Source organism: Salvelinus alpinus, chromosome 7, assembly GCF_045679555.1.
Source record: "Salvelinus alpinus chromosome 7, SLU_Salpinus.1, whole genome shotgun sequence".
NCBI classification, from domain to species: domain Eukaryota; kingdom Metazoa; phylum Chordata; class Actinopteri; order Salmoniformes; family Salmonidae; genus Salvelinus; species Salvelinus alpinus.
In genome coordinates this window covers 70939047-70963201 of record NC_092092.1, presented here as the reverse complement: position 1 = coordinate 70963201, position 24155 = coordinate 70939047, and the positions used below count along the sequence as shown (strand labels likewise).

Below are 24155 nucleotides of genomic sequence, written 5' to 3'. Positions count from 1 at the left end.
GAAGACACATAAAGATAGAATATCTGAGACAGAGTCCTTATATCTCTCTATCCCTCTAACCAAAAACACATAAAACATCCTAAACAAACAGTACTGAAATAGTAGTAAAAACAAACGTCAATGGCCTCAATACCAGACCAGACCAGGTGTGCTGGTCGACCCTATCATTTTAAGTGTCTCTTTGATATTGTCAACATTCTCTCTATAAATGATCCGGATTGTTCTGCATAATCTAATTAGAGCGATTTCATTCATTCCTACATTCAATACGCCTTCGCAAGTTAATGTGTTGGTTGCCGTGGATACAACGGGCAGCGGAACCCGGTGTCCCTAGGAGGAGAGACGGCAGGCGCAATCACTACCCCTCCCAGGTTGATGTCTCCTACATCACCATTACCCACAATCCTCACTGCAGGCAACAACGTGCCTTGAGCACAAGCCTCGCACAAGGATGGAACTATCCCCAAACGAGAATAGGTACTCATACCTCCCTCTGTACAAGGATGGAACTATCCCTAAACGAGAATAGGTACTCATACCTCCCTCTGTACAAGGATGGAACTATCCCTAAACGAGAATAGGTACTCATACCTCCCTCTGTACAAGGATGGAACTATCCCCAAACGAGAATAGGTACTCATACCTCCCTCTGTACAAGGATGGAACTATCCCTAAACGAGAATAGGTACTCATACCTCCCTCTGTACAAGGATGGAACTATCCCTAAACGAGAATAGGTACTCATACCTCCCTCTGTACAAGGAAGATGGATGGAACTATCCCCAAACGAGAATAGGTACTCATACCTCCCTCTGTACAAGGATGGAACTATCCCTAAACGAGAATAGGTACTCATACCTCCCTCTGTACAAGGAAGATGGATGGAACTATCCCCAAACGAGAATAGGTACTCATACCTCCCTCTGTACAAGGATGGCACTATCCCTAAACGAGAATAGGTACTCATACCTCCCTCTGTACAAGGAAGATGGATGGAACTATCCCCAAACGAGAATAGGTACTCATACCTCCCTCTGTACAAGGAAGATGGATGGAACTATCCCCAAACGAGAATAGGTACTCATACCTCCCTCTGTACAAGAAAGATGTACTCTTCTTCATCCAGCTGAAGACAGACGAGGAGCTATCAACAAAATAATTGCCCTCCCTGCATTCTATTCATCATTATCTTTCATATGCATGTGCAATTACTGCCCTTCCCAGTTTGATGTCACAATTACTCACAACCCTCAACTAGGCAACAGCATGCAATGAGCACAAGCCTCACACTATCGCCAAAAGATGTCCAAACCTGCCCCTAGGCTACAACAAACATTTGTGGTTTTTTTAATCTTCATATCTTACAGATGCATTTCCCTAGCCTACTCTCCACGTTGGCCACCATGCCTAATCCTAATCACATTTCTGTTCACAAAAAAATTGTCAATCTACTGAATAATGAACAACTCGTGCCAGCCTGGGAGTCACGGCAATCCAGGGGCCCCCAGTGAAGACATACAATGTCCATCAAATGCACAACACACAGTCCTAAATTGAACCCTATTCCCTATAGTACTTTTGACCAAGGCCATTTAGAACAAAGACACTGACTCACAGCCACTGACATTCAATATGGATTTTGACCCTTGATCTTTATCTTGGATGAAGTGAACTACAGTACAGTTCCATGTACCTTTCATTGTAACTATTATGCATTTGAGAAGTCATGAGTAGATTTCCCCTGAATAGTAAGCTCATTTAAAAGTGAATCGGTGTCTGTGTGTGTGTGTGTGTGTGTGCGTGTGTGTGTCTGTGCGTGTGAGCCCATACTTAGAGCATGAGACAGCATGTCTGTGACTCACATGGTAATCTCTCTCTCAGTTGTGCTGTGTGCCATCCAACCCTAGACCAGCAAGGGTGTGTCGGGTGAAGGGCATGAGGGCTCTGTCTGTCTGTCTGTCTGTCTGTCTGTCTGTCTGTCTGTCTGTCTGTCTGTCTGTCTGTCTGTCTGTCTGTCTGTCTGTCTGTCTGTCTGTCTGTCTGTCTGTCTGTCTGTCTGTCTGTCTGTCTGTCTGTCTGTGTGTGTGTGTGTGTGTGTGTGTGTGTGTGTGTGTGTGTGTGTGTGTGTGTGTGTGTGTGTGTGTGTGTGTGTGTGTGTCTGAGTGAGTGTCTGAGTGTGTGTGTCTGTGTGTTTGTGTTAGAAAAAGGGGTGAGTGTGCATGTTATTTATGAGTAGGGGTGTGTGTGTCTGTGTGTTTCATAACTGAGGCTTGTAGCTATACGTGCAATCACTGGCATCTCTGTGCAATGTCTTGATGGAATAATACCAAGGACTCAGCATTAAGCGATCCAACACAACACCAGTCTAATACACCACTGGATCATTCATAACCTACTGCCCCCTCAGTCTCATTCTGTTATTCAAACCCCAACACATCTAAAATAACACAGCATTCACTGATGCTGCACTACAGTATACTGCCGTGACAATACAGTATGCTGCTGTGACAATACAGTATACTGCCTTGACACTACAGTATACTGCCGTGACAATACAGTATACTGCCGTGACACTACAGTATACTGCCGTGACAATACAGTATAGTGCCGGGACACTACAGTATATTGCCGTGACAATATAGTATACTGCGTGACACTACAGTATACTGCCGTGACACTACAGTATACTGCTGTGACAATACGGTATACTGCCGTGACAATACAGTATACTGCCGGGACACTACAGTATATTGCCGTGACAATACAGTATACTGCCGGGACACTACAGTATATTGCCGTGACAATACAGTATACTGCCGTGACAATAACTGATAAAGACATAGGAATTATAGTCACTTTTTTTTTATAGGAAACAGAGCAGCTTGTTAATTCCTAGGGGCATGTTGAACCACGTTGTTGCCAGTCTCCCATGAGAGTGATAAATATGTAGCAAGGTCAACAGAGACGGTTCAAATGTATTGATCCGCGTTACAAACCCATTATAAACTGACCAAAGTTCCAACCATACAGATAATTAATTGTAACGTTTTTTTACACGACATAGTCAATTAGCTATTCTCAAACGTATGGTAATTATACTTCAAGTAGCCACATTTTTCATGATAGTGTTATTAAACTGATTAGTGGCAAATCCATGCTTTAGTTGATTTGCAACTGCTGTCAAAACTGTTCCGCTCAATATTGTAATTGCAAATACAGCACACACTCCCGTTTATTCTGAGTCTGACTGACACAAGAAACTTCAGAACAACTTAACTGTGGGCGAAACCATAAAAAAAACTTACAGAAGTTCGAGAAGCAAGTCGAAATGACAGTCATATTCCTCTTTCCACATTTTCTCTCCCGCGTTCGAGGATGGGAATCAGTGTCAAGGAGCGCACGGCATCATCCAGCGGTGTTGGATAAAATCCGGCATTAGTCTTTGGCGGTATTTACCCAGAGGCTTAAACAATCAGATTTTCGTCAGTCTTTTCCAACACAAACGGGACTCGAAGCCCTGCATGGTTATTACCCCGTTTAAGAGCACATAACTATCTAACTATAGTGTTTGTAGCCTACAGCCTTTCCCCACAGTGTGAATGGATATTAGATTTTTCCCTTGAAGGTTCTTGGAAGTCTCCCTCAAAAAAGAATGTGAGGGGTGGAGCGACAGACACACAATCTACTGAATTATGTTCCTAAATCTTGTTAGTACACACTCACTTCGATGATCATTCAGGTCTGTACATAACCCATTACGCCACTCCCTCCCTGGTTTTCCAACGGTTGCTATGTTGTGATGCAAAGAAAAGCCCGTTTTCTCTTGGCCTAAGGCCCAGAAACCACATAGTTAACATAACTCTTCAGAATATCAGTCATATTCTAAAATGTGTCATATGATCATATTCAAAGGTAGGTCCACTTCTACCCTACAGCTATGTTAATTTCCCTCTACAGTGCATTCGGAAAGTATTCAGACCTCTTGACTTTTTCTACATTTTGTTACGTTACAGCCTTATTCTAAAATTAATTGAATCGTTTTTTCCCCTGATCAATCGACATACAATATCCCATAATGACAAGGCAAAAACAGTTTTTTTTTTAAATTATTGCACATTTATAAAATTAAATTAAAACTTAAATTAAACATTTACATAAGTATTCAGACCCTTTACTCAGTACTTTGTTGAAGCACCTTTGGCAGCAATTACAGCCTCGAATCTTCTTGGGTATGACGCTACAAGCTTGGCACACCTGTATTTGGGGAGTTTCTCCCATTCTTTTCTGCAGATCCTCTCAAGCTCTGTCGGGTTGGAATGGGAGTGTCACTGCACAGCTATTTTCAGGACTCTCCAGAGATGTTCGACCAGGTTTAAGTCCGGGCTCTGGCTGGGCTACTCAAGGACATTCAGAGACATGTCCTGAAGCCATTCCTGCGTGGATTTTGCTGTGTGCTTAGGTTTGTTGTCCTGTTGGAAGGTGAACCGTAACCCCAGTCTGAGTTCCTGAGCGCTCCGGAGTAGATTTTCATCAATGATCTCTCTATACCTTGCTCCGTTCATCTTTCCCTCGATCCTGACTAGTCTCCCAGCCCCTGCCGCTGAAAAACCTCCCCACAGCATGCTGCTGCTACCACTATGCTTCCCCGTAGGGATGGTATTGGCCAGGTGATGAGCGGTGCCTGGTTTCCTCCAGATGTGACGCTTGGCATTCAGGCCAAAGATTCCAATCTTGGTTTGATCAGACGAGAGAATCTTGTTTATCGTGGTCTGAGAGTCTTCAGGTGCCTTTTTGGCTAACTCCAAGCTGGCTGTCATGTGCCTTTTACTGAGGAGTGGCTTCCGTCTTGCCTATCTACCACAAAGGCCTATAGCTTGGTTTTTGCTCTGACATGCACTGTCAACTGTGGGACCTTATATAGACAGGTGTGTGCCTTTCCAAATCATGTGCAATCAATTGAATTTACCACAGACGTACTTCAATCAAGTTGTAGAAACATTTCAAGGACGATCAATGGAAACACAATGCACCAGAGCTCAATTTGGCGTTTCATAGCAAAGGGTCTGAATAATTATGTAAATAAGGTATTTCAGTTTTTCAGTATTTCAACATTTCTAACAACCTGTTTTCACTTTGTCATTATGGGGTATTGTGATGTCATTATGGGGTATTATGTGTAGATTGATGAGGAAAACGATTAATTTAATCAATTTCAGAATATTTCTGTAACGTAACAAAATATGGAAAAAGGGAAGGGGTCTGAATACTTTCTGAATGCACTGTATTTGGCCCTAGTGTTGTGTATTGTGTTGCCAACCATCTCTGCCTCACCCTCCAAAAGCAGAAGAAGACGTGGAAGGGTGGCATTGTGATAGGTATAGATAACTGGCACACACACACACACACACACACACACACACACACACACACACACACACACACACACACACACACACACACACACACACACACACACACACAGTGGCAGATATTAATCATCTACTCTGACACATCAATACATACTCCCTCTGTTTTTAAATTCCTCCTTCCCCCTTCTAATCTTGAGGAATCGTGGAGACAAAAATAAAGTGACAAGGGGAGGACAAACAGACAGAGGAGGGGAGAGAGGGAGGTGGGGGATAGAGAGACCGATAAGGTAGGACAAAGAGAAGAGAATAGGCACCTGGGACCCTTATCTAGACTAGACCTTATAGACAGCCATTGAAAGCTCGACAGCCATGATGTGACAGGACCACAATATGCCCTTATCACTAAACTAGCAGGAGACAGGATGTTGTCATCAACATTGTGATGCAAGTCACTGACAAGGATTCTAGTGAAGAATATGTTTATATAAGGCAGACGGGTCTCACAGAGTTTCAGCCCCCCAGCTCTATCTGACTTCTCAAATGCCCACCACATTCTAACATTTCACTGACATCAGCATTCCTTTCTAGCAGGCATCATAGGCCCGTGAACTCAATCATGACGTCAAACGATTGCAACGCAACCTCCAAAAGGAATACTTTGGAGTCTGGGTTGAACGTTTATGACATATTTATGAGCTCTCACTCCAAATGTAAAATATACTCCTGCAACCTCTAGAAGAACACCATAGGAACAGTAACAATTGGATACAATAGTCTTCGACTGTTTTGTTCTAGTTGATCAATGACGTAGGGTCTGGAGAAAAATATACGTAATAAATGTCCTCTCAGTCAATGGCATCGAGTGATACAGTCGATGTACGTATAACATGGCAAAAAATACAAAGGCAGCTAAAAATGTATGTAAATAAATCCAGTGAAATTATCTGGTGTGATTTAAGTATCTCCCAGCCAGGTCACCCGTGATACAAGTCAGTATTCGAGGTCCATCCATGTCTGAGGACATCGGGGGATGGGGATGGTGGATAGGGATGTGGATGGTGGATGGTGGATGGTGGATGGTGGATGGTGGATGGTGGATGGTGGATGGGAATGGTGGATGGGGGATGACTACTAAGTGGACTGGACAATAGTTTTTGGAGAGATTGAGAGCTTTTCAGTGATAACCACCATAACCACCATTAACCAGCTGGTGTTGGAGGGCCAGTAGGAGGCACTCTTTCCTCTGGTCTAAAAAAATAAAAGTGACACTGCCCTGTGTAGGGTGCCGTCTTTCGGATGGGACGTTGAACGGGTGTCCTGACTCTCTGAGGTCATTAAAGATCCCATGGCACTTGTCGTAAGAGTAGGGGTGTTAACCCCGGTGGCCTGGCTAAATTCCCAATCTGGCCCTCAAACCATCACGGTCACCTAATAATCCCCAGATTACTAATCCCCTGTAACTATTCCCCAGGTCGTTGGTGTAAATGAGAACGTGTTCTCAGTCAACTTACCTGGTAAAATAACGGATAAATAAATGTTAAAAAAATATAATATTAGCAGCACAGATGCGCAGCACAGTTCTGTTCAGCAGTGGGAAGGACGCGCCACACACAGCACACACAGCCTACATCAGCTGGTGAGCTGAGGGGGGGCGAGTGATGAGTGTGGGCAGACAGGCTCTGCTCTGGCTCCGATTATACACATTGCACAGACTACTCTATTTTTTGCTTCCCCGTAGCTAACCAGTCACCTGCATTCTAGTTAGCTACCCTTTGCCTGGTTAAATTTTATTTCACCTTTATTTAACCAGGTAGGCCAGTTGAGAACAAGTTCTCATTTACAACTGCAACCTGGCCAAGATAAAGCAAAGCAGTGCGACAAAAACAACAACACAGAGTTACACATAAGCAAACGTACAGTCAACAACACAAAAGAAAAGAAAAAGAAAAAACCTATGTATACAGTTTGTGCAAATGTAGAAGAGTAGGGAGCTGGGCAATAAATAAATGGGCTGGGAACACGCACCACTGGGCGAGTGCGGGGAGCAGGAACAGGGCATACTGGACCCTGGATACGCACAGTAAGCCTGGTGCGTGGTGTTGGCACTGGTGGTACTGGATAGACCGCACCGTGAAGACGCACTGGAGGTCTCGAGCTAATGGCCTGCACAACCCGTCCTGGCTGGATGGTAACTCTAGCTCGGCACGTGCGGGGCGCAGGCACAGGACGCACTGGGCTGTGCAGACATACGGGAGACACAGTGCGCAACGCTGGCGCAGGATATCCTGGCCCGAGGAGACCCACTGGCTGTCTGGAGAGCAGGGCTGGCACCATCTTCCCTGGCTGGATCCTCACCCTAGCTCGGCAGATGCGGGAAGCTGGGATGTAGCGCACCGGGCTAAGCACGCGTACTGGAGACACTGTGCGTTCTACCGCATAACACGGTGCCTGACCACTACGACGCTCTCTCTCTCCATAGTAAGCACGGGGAGTTGGCGCAGGTCTCTTACCTGGCTTCGTCCCACCCCCCAAGAATGTTTTTGGGCTGCCTCTCGGGCTTCCTACCGCGCCACCGTGCTCGTTTCACCAACTCCATTCTCCTGTAACCCTCCTCGCACTGCTCCAGCAAATCCCAGGCAGGCTCCGGCACTCTCCCTGGGTCGACCGCCCACCTGTCTATCTCTTCCCAAGTTGTATAGTCCAGATTCTGCTCCCATGTCCAGAAATCCTGACATCGCTGCCTCTCTTGCTCCTGCCCGTTACCACGCTGCTTGGTCCTATTTTGGTGGGTGATTCTGTCACGATCGTCGTAAGAAGCGGACCAAAGCGCAGCGTGGTTTGAATACATTCTTCAATATTTAATGAAGAACACTTAAACAAACTTACAAAACAAAACAAATAAGACGAACGTGACCGCTATATAAACAATGTGGTAACATGCAACATAACATAGACAATAACCCACAACCCACAATACAAAACAGGCTACCTAAATATGGTTCCCAATCAGAGACAACGCAAAACACCTGTCTCTGATTGAGAACCATATCAGGCCAAACACATAGAAATATACAAACCAGACATACAACATAGAATGCCCACACAGATCACACCCTGACCAACCAAAACATAAAACATACAAAGCAAACTCTGGTCAGGGCGTGACAGGCTGTGTACAGGTACAGTGATCGGTAAGCTGCTCTGACAGCTGATGCTTAAAGTTAGTGAGGGAGATATAAGACTCCAGCTTCAGAGATTTTTGCAATTCGTTCCAGTTACTGGCAGCAGAGAACTGGAAGGAAAGGCGGCCAAAGTAAGCGTTGGTTTTGGGCATGACCAGTGCAATATACCTGCTGGAGAGCGTGCTACGGGTGGGTGTTGCTATGGTGACCAGTGAGCTGAGATAAGGCGGGTGTCACCCCCTGACTTTAGTCCCTTTTTTATGTCTCTATTTTGGTTTGGTCAGGGCGTGAGTTGGGGTGGGCATTCTATGTTTTGTGTTCTATGTTTTCTATTTCTGTGTGTTTGGCCGGGTGTGGTTCTCAATCAGAGGCAGCTGTCTATCGTTGTCTCTGATTGAGAACCATACTTAGGTAGCCTCATCCCACCTGTGTTTTGTGGGTAGTTGTTTTCTGTTTTGTGTCTGCACCAGCCAGAACTATTTCGGTCGTTCTCTTTGTTATTTTTGTTATTTCAGTGTTCAATAAATAATATGAACACGTACCACGCTGCACCTTGGTCCTCTCCTTCCAACAGCCGTTACATGTGGTTGCAGGTTCACCTGGCACATCTAAAGCCTTTTCTTTTGGGGTGTTTTTTATAGGTCACCAAGTGCTAATAGTCAATATCTAAATAATATGTGTGAAGTGCTTGATAGTGTATGTGATGTAAACAGAGAGGTCTACTTTCTAGGGGACCTGAATATTGACTGGTTTTCATCAAGCTGTCTGCTCAAGAGGAAGCTTCTCACTGTAAGCAGTGCCTGTAATCTGGTTCAGGTTATTAATCAACCTACCAGGTTGTTTACAAACACTACAGGAACAAGATCATCCACATGTATTGATAACATTTTTACTAATACTGTAGAACGTTGTTCTAATGCTCTATCCATACCCATTGGATAAAGTGATCATAGTGGCTATATCCAGGAAAGCCAAAGATCCAAAAGCTGGGCCTAAAATAGTGTATAAGAATATTTTGCTGTGACTCTTATGTCAATGATGTAAACAATATTTGTTGGTCTGATGTGATTAATAAGGAGCATCCAGACGGTGCACTTCACTAATTTGAAGTCACTGAAACCCTTAACAAAGAGTTGCAGTCTGTTTTGGAATGGGTGACCAGTAATAAACTGGTCCTGAACATCTCTAAAACTAAGAGCATTGTATTTGGTACAAATCATTCCCTAAGTTCTAGACCTCAACTGAACCTGATAATGAATAGTGTGGCTGTTGAACAAGTTGAGGAGACTAAAATACTTGGTGTTACCTTAGATTGTAAACTGTCATGGTCAAAACATATATTAAGTGGTTGTAAAGATGGGGAGAGGTCTGTCCATAATAAATAGATGCTCTGCTTTTTTGACACCACAAAGCAAGTCCTGCGGGCTCTAGTTTGATCTTATCTTGATTATTGTCCAGTCAGATGGTCAAGTGCTGCAAAGAAAGACCTAGTGAAGCTGCAGCTGGCCCAGAACAGAGCAGCAGGTCTTGCTCTTCATTGTAATCAGAGGGATAATATGAATACCATGTAAGCCAGTCTCTCTTGGCTAAGAGTTGAGGAAAGACTGACTGCGTCACTTCTTGTTTTTAAAAGAAACATTAATGTGTTGGAAATTCCAAATTGTTTGCATAGTCAACTTACACACATCACTGACACACACACTTACCCCACCAGACATGCCACCAGGGGTCTTTTCACAGTCCCCAGGTCCAGAACAAATTCAAGCAAACATACAGTATTATACAGAGCCATGAGTGCATGGAACTCCAAAAAACAAATACAAAATACAAAGGAAATCACACTACAAACTATCACCCTCAGGCACTTAAGGAAATCATGAATGTCATGGATATATTGGAATTAGTGGATATATGGAGACTTAAATACCCTGATTTAGTGAGATATACATGGCGGAGGCTGAATCAAGCTAGTCGTCTTGACTACTTTCTTATACCATTCTCTCTGGCACCAAAAGTTAAAAAAGTGTTGATAGGGGATAGAATGCGGTCGGATCATCACATAATTGGCATATATATTTCTCTTACAGAATTTCCACGTGGGCGAGGATATTGGAAATTTAATCAAAGTCTACTAGATGATAAATTGTTTAGAACTAGGACAGAAGATTTTATAACTGACTTTTTCAGACATAACATAGGTACAGCAGATCCCCTTATTGTATGGGACACTTTTAAGTGTGCCTTTAGAGGCCATGCAATTCAGTACTCATCTATAAAACAAAAGCAATTTAGATCAAAAGAGTCCATATTAACAAAGGAAATTGAAGGACTAACAGTACAGTTAGATAGCAATAAAAACGGTACCATAGAGGCACAGAATAAGTTAGAGGAAAAACAAAAAGAAATGGAGGAACTTATTCAAGAAAGATCCAGTGTAATATATTATAAAAATAAAGCGAACTGGATGGAATATGGGGAAAAATGCACCAAATTCTTTTTCAATCTTCAATATAGAAATGCTACCAAAAAAAATGTATTAAAACTTGTTACAAATGATGGAGTCACGCATGATTCACCAAAATATATTTTGAAAGAGGAAGTAAAGTACTTTAAGAATATGTTTTCGTTTCAGGCTCCTCCATCTCCACTAACTGAAACTAATTGTATGGATTTTTTTCCTATTAATAATGTAAAATTAACATCTGTACAGAAAGACTCATGTGAAGGCCAAATTACAGAGGAGGAACTGCTTGATGCAATTGGGGCCTTTAAAGATGGGAAAACTCCAGGGCTGGATGGCATACCAGTGGAAGTATACAAAACTTTTTTTGATATACTCAAAGGACCATTATTAGCTTGTTTTAACCACTCCTATATAAATGGTAGATTATCAGACACGCAACAAGAAGGTCTGATATCGTTATTACTGAAACAGGACCCAAGTGGTATATATAAAGATCCAGTTCAATTAAAAAATTGGAGACCTCTTACACTTCAGTGTTGTGATGCAAAAATCCTAGCAAAATGCTTGGCGCATAGAATAAAAAAAGTTTTGTCAGATATTATTCATCCTAATCAGACAGGTTTTTTACATGGACGATACATTGGAGATAATATAAGGCAAGTACTGGAAACAATAGAACACTATGAAATATCGGGGACACCAGGCCTGGTTTTCATAGCTGATTTTGAAAAGGCTTTTGATAAAGTACGACTGGAGTTTATATATAAATGCCTAGAATATTTCAATTTTGGGGAATCTCTTATAAAATGGGTTAAAATTATGTATAGTAACCCTAGGTGTAAAATAGTAAATAATGGCTACATCTCAGAAAGTTTTAAACTATCTAGAGGAGTAAAACAAGGTTGTCCACTATCGGCATATCTATTTATTATTGCCATCGAAATGTTAGCTGTTAAAATTAGATCAAACATTAATATTAAGGGATTAGAAATCCGTGGCTTAAAAACTAAGGTGTCATTGTACGCTGATGATTCATGTTTTCTTTTAAAACCACAACTAGAGTCTCTCCAGGGCCTCATAGAGGATCTAGATACCTTTGCTATCCTCTCTGGATTAAAACCAAATTATGATAAATATACCATATTACGTATTGGATCACTAAAAAATACACATTTTATATTGCCATGTAGTTTACCAATTAAATGGTCTGACGGAGATGTGGACATACTCGGTATAAAAATCCCAAAAGAAAGAAATGATCTCACTCCAATAAATTTTTATAGAAAGTTAGCAAAAATAGATAAGATCTTGCTACCATGGAAAGGAAAATACCTGTCTATTTGTGGAAAAATCACCCTGATTAACTCTTTAGTCATATCACAGTTTACCTATTTGCTTATGGTTTTGCCTACACCTAGTGACCTGCTTTTTAAATTATATGAACAAAAAAGATTCCATTTTATTTGGAACGGCAAGCCAGATAAAATTAAAAGGGCCTATTTATATAACGAATATGAATTCGGAGGGCAGAAATTATTAAATATTAAAGCATTAGACCTCTCACTAAAGGCATCAGTCATACAAAAGTTATACTTAAATCCAAACTGGTTCTCTAGTAAATTGGTACGAATGTCTCATCCTATATTCAAGAAGGGCCTTTTCCCCTTTATTCAGATTACACCTGCTCACTTTCGGTTGTTTGAAAAGGAAATAATCTCCAAAATATCCTTATTTTTTAAACAAGCCTTAGAAAGTTGGTTGCAATTTCAGTTTAATCCACCTGAAAGGACGGAACAAATAGTACAACAAATATTGTGGTTAAATTCAAATATAGTAATTGATAAAAAAAACTGTATTTATTGAAGAAATGTTTAAAAAAGGTATAGTTTTTGTGAATGATGTCATAAATAGGACTGGTGGAGTTATGTCACACATGCAGCTAACACAGACATATGGAAATGTCTGCTCTACCCAAAATTACAACCAATTAATTGCAGCATTACCACAAAAATGGAAGAGGCAAGTAGAAGGGGAAAAAAGTAAGGAACTTGTATGTCGGCCCTGTATTAAAGAACATAAATGGTTAAAGAAAAGTGTGATAAATAAAAACATATACCAATTTCATTTAAGGACCAAAAAACTGACAGCTGTGCCATATAAATTGCAAAATAGTTGGGAAGAGATTTTCGATGTACCCATTCCATGGCACATGGTTTATGAATTGATACGCAAAACAACGCCGGATTCAAAACTTCGAATTTTTCAATTTAAATTACTGTACAAAATTCTTGCAACTAATAGAATGTTATATATATGGGGTATACAATCTTCCCAGCTCTGCAGATTCTGTTGTGAGGAGGCAGAGTCATTATATCATTTATTTTGGTATTGTCCATATGTAGCTCGTTTTTGGTCACAGGTCCAGGAATGGCTGAAGAATTGCAACATTTGCCTAAAACTAACGCTACAGATAGCAATACTGGGGGATTTGAAAAGCCATAGTCAATCAATCAATAATATAATAATTATTTTAGCAAAAATGTTTATTTTTAATTTACAATCTATAGAAGCTATGAGAATAGGAAGGTTCAAGTCTTTTGTGAAGCATCACAGCACAGTTGAAAAATATATGGCAAATAAAAATCCGAAATGGATGATGTTGGAAGATAGATGGGAGGGGTTGAGTGGAACTGAAGGGTGGGACTAATAACAAGATAAACAATGTAGGGCATACGGGATCTGTGAAATGTGTATAGGTGCGGAGCTTTTGTGAAATAGCACAGTTACAAGTGGAAATAAAATTGGATGGACAACAGAAATAGAGGAAGGACTAAGAACAAATAAGAGAGAACTATTGTAAAGTGGACTGTGTCTGTAAGATGGGTATAAGATGTATAAATTGAAGGTAAAAGCAGAAGTGTTTATTAGTTTACTCCAATTGGGGGATCGGTGGTAGGGTTTGCAGGGAATAATAATAAAGGTATATTCTTTAAAAAAGTATGTATGTCTATATAGGTATGTGTATGTATATATGTGTATATGTATGCATGCGTGTATGGATATATACGGCACAACGCCTCTCCCCCGTGTGACCTCCTTGTGTGTATGTACTGTACTGTATATAACTGCCAGAAGCACACACACAAACACACACTACATGTGAATGTTTTTAAATGTATGTAAATTGTAAAGTCTTTTGTCTGTAATGTATTTTTTGTTGTGTGTCGGACCCCAGTAAGACCAGTTGTTGCCATGGCATTGGCTAATGGGGATCCTAAAAAATCAAATCAAAATGGCCCACTGTTTTTGTAATTTTGACAATAACTAGACTAAATCATTATTCAAATGACAAAAATGTGACAATGATATCTTAGTCAAAATGACTAAGTCTAGAATAAATCTAAAAAAGGTGTGTATGTATGTGTGTGCGTGTGCGTGTGTATGTGTTCATGGCATATTGCTGCTGGAACATGAGTGGATTATCTAAAGAGAATTTCAGCAGCAAAGAGAAGAACTCTCCCAAGAGCTTTATTACTTTAGAGTGACACCCACAAGGACAGGGCCTGTCTCTCTGGTGTGTGTGTGTGTGTGTGTGTGTGTGTGTGTGTGTGTGTGTGTGTGTGTGTGTGTGTGTGTGTGTGTGTGTGTGTGTGTGTGTGTGTGTGTGTGTGTGTGTGTGTGTGTGTGTGTGTGTGTGTGTGTTTGCATCCTTGCGTCTCTCTGTGTGTCTGTGCAGCACATATTACATGAAGCAGAGTAATCTTCAATGAGGAGCAGCTCCTCTGATATAGAGGTTGTGACTTTCATCTTGTCTGTTTACATCACTGTATCCTGCTCACAGGGGAGAGAGGCCCAGGCTGTCCCAAATGGTACACTAATCCCTTTATAGTGCACTATTTTTGACTAGGGCCCATAGGACTGTGGTCAAAAGTAGTCCACTATAAAGGGAATAGGGTGCCATTTGGGACGCATTCCCAATCTTACATCATGATCAATGGGCACAATACCGTCTCCAACTCCATCACCTGCCTAGCATCTCTCTCTGACAGAAACATCATTCAGCCAGCAATGATCTGGATACCTACCGTAAAGCTATTCAGAAACAGATCTAGCTAGGTAGCACCAGCTGGCTTTCTAAGCTGTAATACTAGGACCACATGTGTGTCCTCATGTTCATATTGAGAGTGGCTGGGGATTTCAGGTCGGTGGTCTCCTATTCATGTGGATTTAGTACAGCCATATAGCTATCTATATGGATTAGATATGTCGCAAGTCACGACTTCACAGGAGAGTAGCTTTGCTAGCTGACAACTTTACGTTTATATTTTTTGTTTTTCCATCACAACTTTTTTCCCTCATTCAACTTTTTCACTCCGGACGCTTTATCTGGACATGGTTCGTCAGCACCTTCAACAGCCGAAGCTAAGTAGTAACTTTAACATGATGTCTTCTAACTGCATTCGCTGTACTCATAATATACAGGAGAATGATCGCCTAACGGCGAGGATAGCTATGCTGCAAGCCCAGCTTCAGACGCAATCGTTAGGCAAGGGTAATTTCAGTGTAGGAAAGGGTGAAACAGCGTCTGTGCCACCAGTAAGTACAGATAGTAACGTTAGTATAAATCCCCCCGCACTGTCCCCGCAGCCGGACAATTTTCTCATGGCTTCTGGAGGGAAATGCTGTTGGAATGCTCAACCGGTGTCGCTCATTCAGCCGACAGAAACTTTCAACCGGTTTTCCCCATTGAGTAGCGAGTCGGAGTCTGAGGCCGAGTCTTCTCGTCTCTACTCCTCCCGTTACGGGGTCTGAGACGCCGAAGGCTCCCACCATTAGCTCTGACAAATTGAAAACCCTAGTCATTGGCGACTCCATTACCCGCAGTATTAGACTTAAAACGAATCACCCAGCGATCATACACTGTTTACCAGGGGGCAGGGCTACCGACGTTAAGGCTAATCTGAAGATGGTGCTGGCTAAAGCTAAAACTGGCGAGTGTAGAGAGTATAGAGATATTGTTATCCACGTCGGCACCAACGATGTTAGGATGAAACAGTCAGAGGTCACCAAGCGCAACATAGCTTCAGCCTGTAAATCAGCTAGAAAGATGTGTCGGCATCGAGTAATTGTCTCTGGCCCTCTTCCAGTTAGGGGGAGTGACGAGCTCTACAGCAGAGTCTCACAACTCAATCGCTGGTTGAAAACTGTTTTCTGCCCCTCCCAAAAGATAGAATTTGTAGATAATTGGCCCTCTTTCTGGGACTCACCCACAAACAGGACCAAGCCTGACCTGCTGAGGAGTGACGGACTCCATCCTAGCTGGAGGGGTGCTCTCATCTTATCTACAAACATAGATAGGGCTCTAACTCCACTAGCTCCACAATGAAATAGGGTGCAGGCCAGGCAGCAGGCTGTTAGCCAACCTGCCAGCTTAGTGGAGTCTGCCAATAGCACAGTCAGTGTAGTCAGCTCAGCCATCCCCATTGAGACTGTGTCTGTGCCTCGACCTAGGTTGGGCAAAACTAAACATGGCGGTGTTCGCCTTAGCAATCTCATTAGGATAAAGACCTCCTCCATTCCTGCCATTATTGAAAGAGATCGTGATACCTCACATCTCAAAATAGGGTTACTTAATGTTAGATCCCTCACTTCAAAGGCAGTTATAGTCAATGAACTAATCACTGATCATAATCTTGATGTGATTGGCCTGACTGAAACATGGCTTAAGCCTGATGAATTTACTGTGTTAAATGAGGCCTCACCTCCTGGTTACACTAGTGACCATATCCCCCGTGCATCCCGCAAAGGCGGAGGTGTTGCTAACATTTACGATAGCAAATTTCAATTTACAAAAAAAAAAATGACGTTTTCGTCTTTTGAGCTTCTAGTCATGAAATCTATGCAGCCTACTCAATCACTTTTTATAGCCACTGTTTATAGGCCTCCTGGGCCATATACAGCGTTCCTCTCTGAGTTCCCTGAATTCCTATCAGACCTTGTAGTCATAGCAGATCATATTCTAATTTTTGGTGATTTTAATATTCATATGGAGAAGTCCACAGACCCACTCCAAAAGTCTTTCGGAGCCATCATCGACTCAGTGGGTTTTGTCCAACATGTCTCTGGACCTACTCACTGCCACAGTCATACTCTGGACTTAGTTTTGTCCCATGGAATAAATGTTGTAGATCTTAATGTTTTTCCTCATAATCCTGGACTGTCGGACCACCATTTTATTACGTTTGCAATCGCAACAAATAATCTGCTCAGACCCCAACCAAGGAGCATCAAAAGTCGTGCTATAAATTCTCAGACAACACAAAAATTCCTTGATGCCCTTCCAGACTCCTTCTGCCTACCCAAGGACGTCAGAGGACAAAAATCAGTTAACCACCTAACTGAGGAACTCAATTTAACCTTGCGCAATACCCTAGATACAGTTGCACCCCTAAAAACGAAAAACATTTGTCATAAGAAACTAGCTCCCTGGTATACAGAAAATACCCGAGCTTTGAAGCAAGCTTCCAGAAAATTGGAACGGAAATGGCGCCACACCAAACTGGAAGTCTTCCGACTAGCTTGGAAAGACAGTACCGTGCAGTACCGAAGAGCCCTCACTGCTGCTCGATCATCCTACTTTTCCAACTTAATTGAGGAAAATAAGAACAATCCCCCCCAAAAAATTGATACTGTTGCAAAGCTAACTAAAAAGCAGCATTCCCCAAGAGAGGATGGCTTTCACTTCAGCAGTAATAAATTCATGAACTTCTTTGAGGAAAAGATCATGATCATTAGAAAGCAAATTATGGACTCCTCTTTAAATCTGCGTATTCCTCCAAAGCTCAATTGTCCTGAGTCTGCACAACTCTGCCAGGACCTAGGATCAAGGGAGACACTCAAGTGTTTTAGTACTATATCTCTTGACACAATGATAAAAATAATCATGGCCTCTAAACCTTCTAGCTGCATACTGGATCCTATTCCTACTAAACTACTGAAAGAGCTGCTTCCTGTGCTTGGCCCTCATATGTTGAACATAATAAACGGCTCTCTATCCACCGGATGTGTACCAAACTCACTAAAAGTGGCAGTAATAAAGCCTCTCTTGAAAAAGCCAAACCTTGACCCGGAAAATATAAAAAACTATCGGCCTATATCGAATCTTCCATTCCTCTCAAAAATTTTAGAAAAAGCTGTTGCGCAGCAACTCACTGCCTTCCTGAAGACAAACAATGTATACGAAATGCTTCAGTCTGGTTTTAGACCCCATCATAGCACTGAGACTGCACTTGTGAAGGTGGTAAATGACCTTTTAATGGCGTCAGACCGAGGCTACTAGACCTTAGTGCTGCCTTTGACACCATCGATCACCACATTCTTTTGGAGAGACTGGAAACCCAAATTGGTCTACACGGACATAGCTGTTCAACTCTTAATGATCGGCTATGAAAAGCCAACTGACTTTTATTCCTGATTATTATTTGACCATGCTTGTCATTTATGAACATTTTGAAAATCTTGGCTCTCTCTAATTCTCTCCTTCTCTCTTTCTTTCTCTCTCTCGGAGGACCGGAGCCCTAGGACCATACGTCAGGACTACCGGGCATGATGACTCCTTGCTGTCCCCAGTCCGCCTGGCCCTGCTGCTATTCCAGTTTCAACTGTTCTGCCTGCGGTTATGGAACCCCTACCTGTCCCAGACCTGCTGTTTTCAATTCTTAATGATTGGCTATGAAAAGCCAACTGACATTTATTCCTGATTATTATTTGACCATGCTTGTCATTTATGAACATTTTGAAAATCTTGGCTCTCTCTAATTCTCTCCTTCTCTCTCTCTTTCTCTCTCTCGGAGGACCTGAGCCCTGGGACCGTGCGTCGGGGCTGCCGGGCGTGATGGCTCCTTGCTGTCCCCAGTCCACCTGGCCTTGCTGCTATTCCAGTTTCAGCTGTTCTGCCTGCGGTTATGGAACCGCCACCTGTCCCGGACCTGCTATTTTCAACTCTTGATGATCGGCTATGAAAAGCCAACTGAAAATTATTCATGATTATTATTTGACCATGCTTGTCACTTATGAACATTTTGAACATCTTGGCATAGTTCTGTTATAATCTCCACCCAGCACAGCCAGAAGAGGACTGGCCACCCCTCATAGCCTGGTTCCTCTCTAGGTTTCTTCCTAGGTTTTGGCCTTTCTAGGGAGTTTTTCCTAGCCACCGTGCTTCTACACCTGCATTGCTTGCTGTTTGGGGTTTTAGGCTGGGTGTCTGTACAGCACTTCGAGATATTAGCTGATGTACGAAGGGCTATATAAAATAAACTTGATTTGATTTGATTTGATTAAAGCTAAGCTTCAACTATACTGGCCCACTGCTGTAGAGAGAGAACCAGAACCAATTCAATGTTCTCATGGAGATTGACTGATAGGCTGTCTGTAACAAGGAACCAGACCCACTGACTGACTGACTGACTGACTGAGTAGCTTACTAACTGACTGACTGACTGACTGACTGACTAACTGGCTGGCTGACTGACTAACTAACTGACTGACTGACCGAGTAGCTTACTAACTGACTGACTGGCTGACCGACTAGCTTACTAACTGACTGACTGACTGACTAACTGGCTGGCTGACTGACTAACTGGCTGACTGGTTGACTGACTGACTGGCTGACTGACTGGGTGGCTGACTGACTGACTGGCTGACTGACCTGGTGGCTGACTGACTGACTGACTGGCTGACTGACTGAGTGGCTGACTGACTGACTGGGTGGCTGACTGACTGACTGACTGGGTGGCTGACTGACTGACTGACTGGCTGACTGACTGAGTGGCTGACTGACTGACTGACTGACTGGGTGGCTGACTGACTGACTGACTGACTGACTGACTGGGTGGGTGGCTGACTGACTGACTGATTGGCCGACTGACTGGGTTGATGAGTGCTCTTCCTCTCTTCCTTTTTGCGGCTGCTGGTTCCTGCTGAGATAAAGACTAGTTACCCACAATATTCTCAGTAATGATGTTAGCATTGTGGCTACCAGCTGGGTTTGGGAGAGGTGGGAAACAGAGAGGGAGGGAAGGAAGGGCAGAAGTTAAGGATAAAAGGAGGAGTAGAGAAAATTAGGGGGAGAGGGAGGGAAGGGAAGAAGTGAGAGGAGGAGAAGGAGGGGTAAAGACGAGAGAGAAGATGGGATGGGACATGGGAGGGAGAAAGAGAGAGGGAGCACCAGAGTAGAGATCTGACTGTAAAAGAGAACAGACGTTGTGCATCATCCTCTGTTTGACAGAACGATGCAAACAAAGAGATCATTCCTGCTACTCTACCCATCCTCAAAGAGAGCTGCATGAGCACAGAGTGAGACTCCAAATATGATAAGAACTTAATCTATAAAGCATTTTTTTTTCATGCATTACGCTCAAATTGACTTCCCTACACCTGTATCCACTCCAGATTGAAAAGTGGCTGGTAAGCCTGGCATGATCTAGAAGCATGTGTTCTCCCCTCTCTCCCGCTGGGCAGAGGAAGGCCAAAGACGATGATGTCACCGCCAAAACAATGTCTCATTCAGCCAGTGGCTGACGGCAGGAAGCAGGCTCTCGCTTAAACGATAACATCTGCAGAAATACAGAGAGAGAGAGAGAGAGAGCTGCCATCTATCAGAACTATTAGAAATGTACTGAGCATGTATAAGTCCCTAGTGCAGAGAAGAGCTAATGTATTTTGGAGTTGGAACACATGCCAGCTTCACTCATTCTGGAATCCATCCTGGAATTCAGAATGATCTCTAATGCCATCAGTTCTAGAATTCACCACACAGCCTTTAGAATTCTGTGTGTCACACATTCCAAAAGGAGGCACTTAGCTCCATGATATCCTGTATCCTGCACTGATTCAGAAGTAGAACACCAAGTGATCAGCAGAACATTATCCCAGCAGTGATCTCTGACAATCTGACACGATTTGAAACATTAGACCCAGAGACTGTGGTCCTGTTGGGATAGTAGAATGGCTCCTGACCTATATCCGGGTCTCATGTTTCCATGTGTTTCACATTACCACGCTTATATGGGAGAACATAGCTATGTGATAATGGACCTGGTTGACGTTTTTTCTCCATCCCTAGCAAACACAGCTGATTAATCAAATTGCATTCTAAACTGAAGTTCATGATTAGGTGATTATTGGAGTCAGGTGTGTTAGCTGGAGCTGGGGCAAAACTGTGACACCAATCAGGCCCTCGAGGACTGGAATTGCCCACCCCTGGTTTAGGAATTGATTACATTCAGTATTTTGTGTCGGTTGAATGTGCTGTTCATATTCTCAGCTTTAACTAAACTATCCATAGCATAGACCCCCATCTCCTGCAGCCTTGGACCTGTAGCACAAGCACAGCCAGACACAGCCAGTGGGAGGGGGGCAGTATGAACCGGACTCTCCCCTGAGACACCCAGCCAGACCAACCAGACCAGATCCCCCTGCTAATGAACCTCAGCCGGCCTGGCCATCTCACTCATGCCCCCTGCTGGATGTGAGCTTCACTAGACATGCTTTAGTAGTGGATAGGCCAGAGACTTTTCTTGAATGATATCTGAGTACTGCACTTTGATTCACCTAAATCAACCCTGCTTAAATCGATAGCCAACCAGCCACAACCTGTGACAACCTACTACTGACCCACTCAACATATTCCTAACCCTAGTCATAACCCTAACTGTAACCCTAAACCTAACCCTAGCTTCAAGTCCACACCCCGGCTCAACTCTAACCGTAGCCATTGATCTAACTCTAACTCACTCAACCCACCATAATTCCCCACCCCTTTGCCCCTGCCTTGCCATCTGACCTCATAGAGTTGGGTATGGCTCCAGAACCCTCCGCTCCCCCCTGGGTGTTCATGTGAAACCCATTTGGGATGGCCCATCGGCCAGGCTGGCTCAGGACAAACTCCGACCTGGTCCCGGTGATGGTGGTCCGCAGTGGGCTTCCTCCAGATCCAAGCTCACGGCCTGCAACACTCTCCCCAGGCTCAGGCTCTCCTCGCTGGGCCTCGGGTCCAGCCTCGCTTCCCTCCTGCTCCATGACAGTGGCTAGTTCCAGCTCCAGAGGCTCAGGACTCTGGAGAAAGGACCTCTGCTGGATGAGGGGGGTGAGCGGAGCCTCGAAGCTGACACAGCTGTCTGTCTCGTCTGTGAGTGACAGGACATCCAGGGAGTCTAGACTACTGTAGCACGTCCCCCCACGAAGAAGCGCAGACTCAACAATACGCTCAAACGTCGAGCTGAAGCCGTCCTTGTTGTCCATCCCGCTCTTCTCCCTCTCTCCCTCCCCGTCTTCCTCATCTTCCTCTTCCTCCCCCTCTATGGCGACAACATGCTCCACGATGCGTTCAAACACAGAGCTGAAGCTGTCCTGGTTCTCCCTTCCCTCCCCTTCCTCCTCCTCCTCTTCCTCCACCTCTGTGTCCGCCAGCTCTACGGAACACTCGAAGGTGGAGCTGAACGTGTCCAGGTGTTCATGGATGACCTCCACTAAGCCGCCTCCTTCTCTTTCATCTTCATCATCTTCATCATCCTCCTCTTCATGCCCTTTGATTCCATTCTCAGGTCCTATCCCATTGTCCAGCCTGTATGGAAACATAGAGTATCATCGGAATAAAACGTTTAATTAAATAGCTACACACTCGCCCTCCACATTAACACACTCATCTCAGTCTGTTGAAGGATGTTCTATAAATGATCCGACCTATACATTCACTCATGACCACACTAGTCAAGGACTGCTCATGTCTGTTGTACTGACCTGACTATGTCCAGAGACCGTGGTGGGTCTGGTAAGTCCTGGTCCTGGTCCTGGTCTTCTTCCTGATCCTCAGGTGGTGGTGGTGGAGGTAACTCCTCCTCACCCTCCTCCTCCTCTTCCTCCTCACAGCCGGGCTCGCAGGCTGGTTCTGACTCCTCTGTGGCCTCTGTGTTCATGTTATCCCCCTCTTTCTCCACCTCCTCCTCCCTTTCTTCCCTCTCCTCCTCTCTCTCTAGCTCTCTGTCTGGCTGACCATCCCCTGCATCTATCCTCTCATCCCCCACTCCATCTTCTTCATCACTTGTCTCTGCCATACTCTCTCTCTCTTCATGCACCTCTCCTTCTCCCTGCATCACTTGTTCCACTCCCTCATCTACCTCATCACCCTCTCCCTTTCCACTTTCTTCACCTTCTCTTTCTCTGTGTATTTCCCTTTGTACCGTAACACTTTCTTCCCCTTCCTTCTCATTAGTCCCCTCTATCCCCTCCACCTCCAGACGTTGCCCCTCCAGCCCTTGGTTTGTGGCTGGCTTCTCTGCAGGGTGGGCTGGCGTCTCCCCTTGGCTGTCTGTGGATGTAGGGGGTTCAGTCTGGGGGTGTCCCTGCCCCTCCTGGGTCATGGTGCCTAGGTGTGTGGGGGAGTCCTCTGGGGCCGGGGCGGAGACAGAGAGCTCTGGATCCAGGACTAGGGAGGACTGACCGTCTGGCGGAGAGAGAGAGATGAAAGAAAGGAAGCACAGGTATAAAAAGAGAAGAAAATCAAATTGAATAAAAAGGAGAGACAGTAGGAGGGAGGGGAAGGGTTGCTGTCTGATACAGTCATTTCATTATTATTAGCCTTAATTGTAATACGGAGGTCACCTTGGAAAGGAACGCCCAGTATTTGTGCATGTGTGTGGGTGTGTGTATGTGTGTACGTGCTTGTCTCAATGTCTGTGTGTGTGTCTAGAATGATATCTCCTCTAAAGAACAGTTCAAAAGAAGGAGAAAACGAGCGGCACAAGAAGGAGAGTGAGAGAGAAAACGAGCAAAGGAAGATCATTTTAAAGCCCCTTCAGATCCATGTCAAAAGGATCCATCTGACAGTCATCTTTTCTCCAGAGCAGCAGGCCTTTAATCCACACAGCAGCTCCTCTACTCCTCCTCACATCTCACATCACATATCACATCACATCGCACATCACTCATTCACCGCTTCATTTCTCCTCTTTTCACAGCTGAATGGCTAACACAAAGCACTCAGGTTAAGTGCCCTGTTCTGGGGTCCATATGCTGAATGCCCACCGGGGATTTAAACCTGCAACCTTATGGACACCAAGCACCAATTTCTATTGGAAC

The 24155-nt window shown here is 43.8% G+C and overlaps 1 protein-coding gene across 3 annotated transcripts in view; it reads right to left on the bottom strand.

The window, feature by feature from the left end:
- Positions 1–24155, bottom strand: part of LOC139581606 (PH and SEC7 domain-containing protein 2-like) — a 55275-nt gene that overhangs the window by 20488 nt on the left and 10632 nt on the right. For 2 of the 3 annotated variants that reach the window (XM_071411552.1, XM_071411553.1), the window contains exons 2-3: positions 22818–23520; positions 21862–22641 (exon numbers count right to left, since the gene is read on the bottom strand). In XM_071411552.1, the coding sequence (XP_071267653.1) occupies positions 21862–22641; positions 22818–23520 (1483 nt within the window). The remainder of the gene's footprint in view (positions 1–21861; positions 22642–22817; positions 23521–24155) is intronic. The other variant, XM_071411554.1, reaches the window with a different exon arrangement.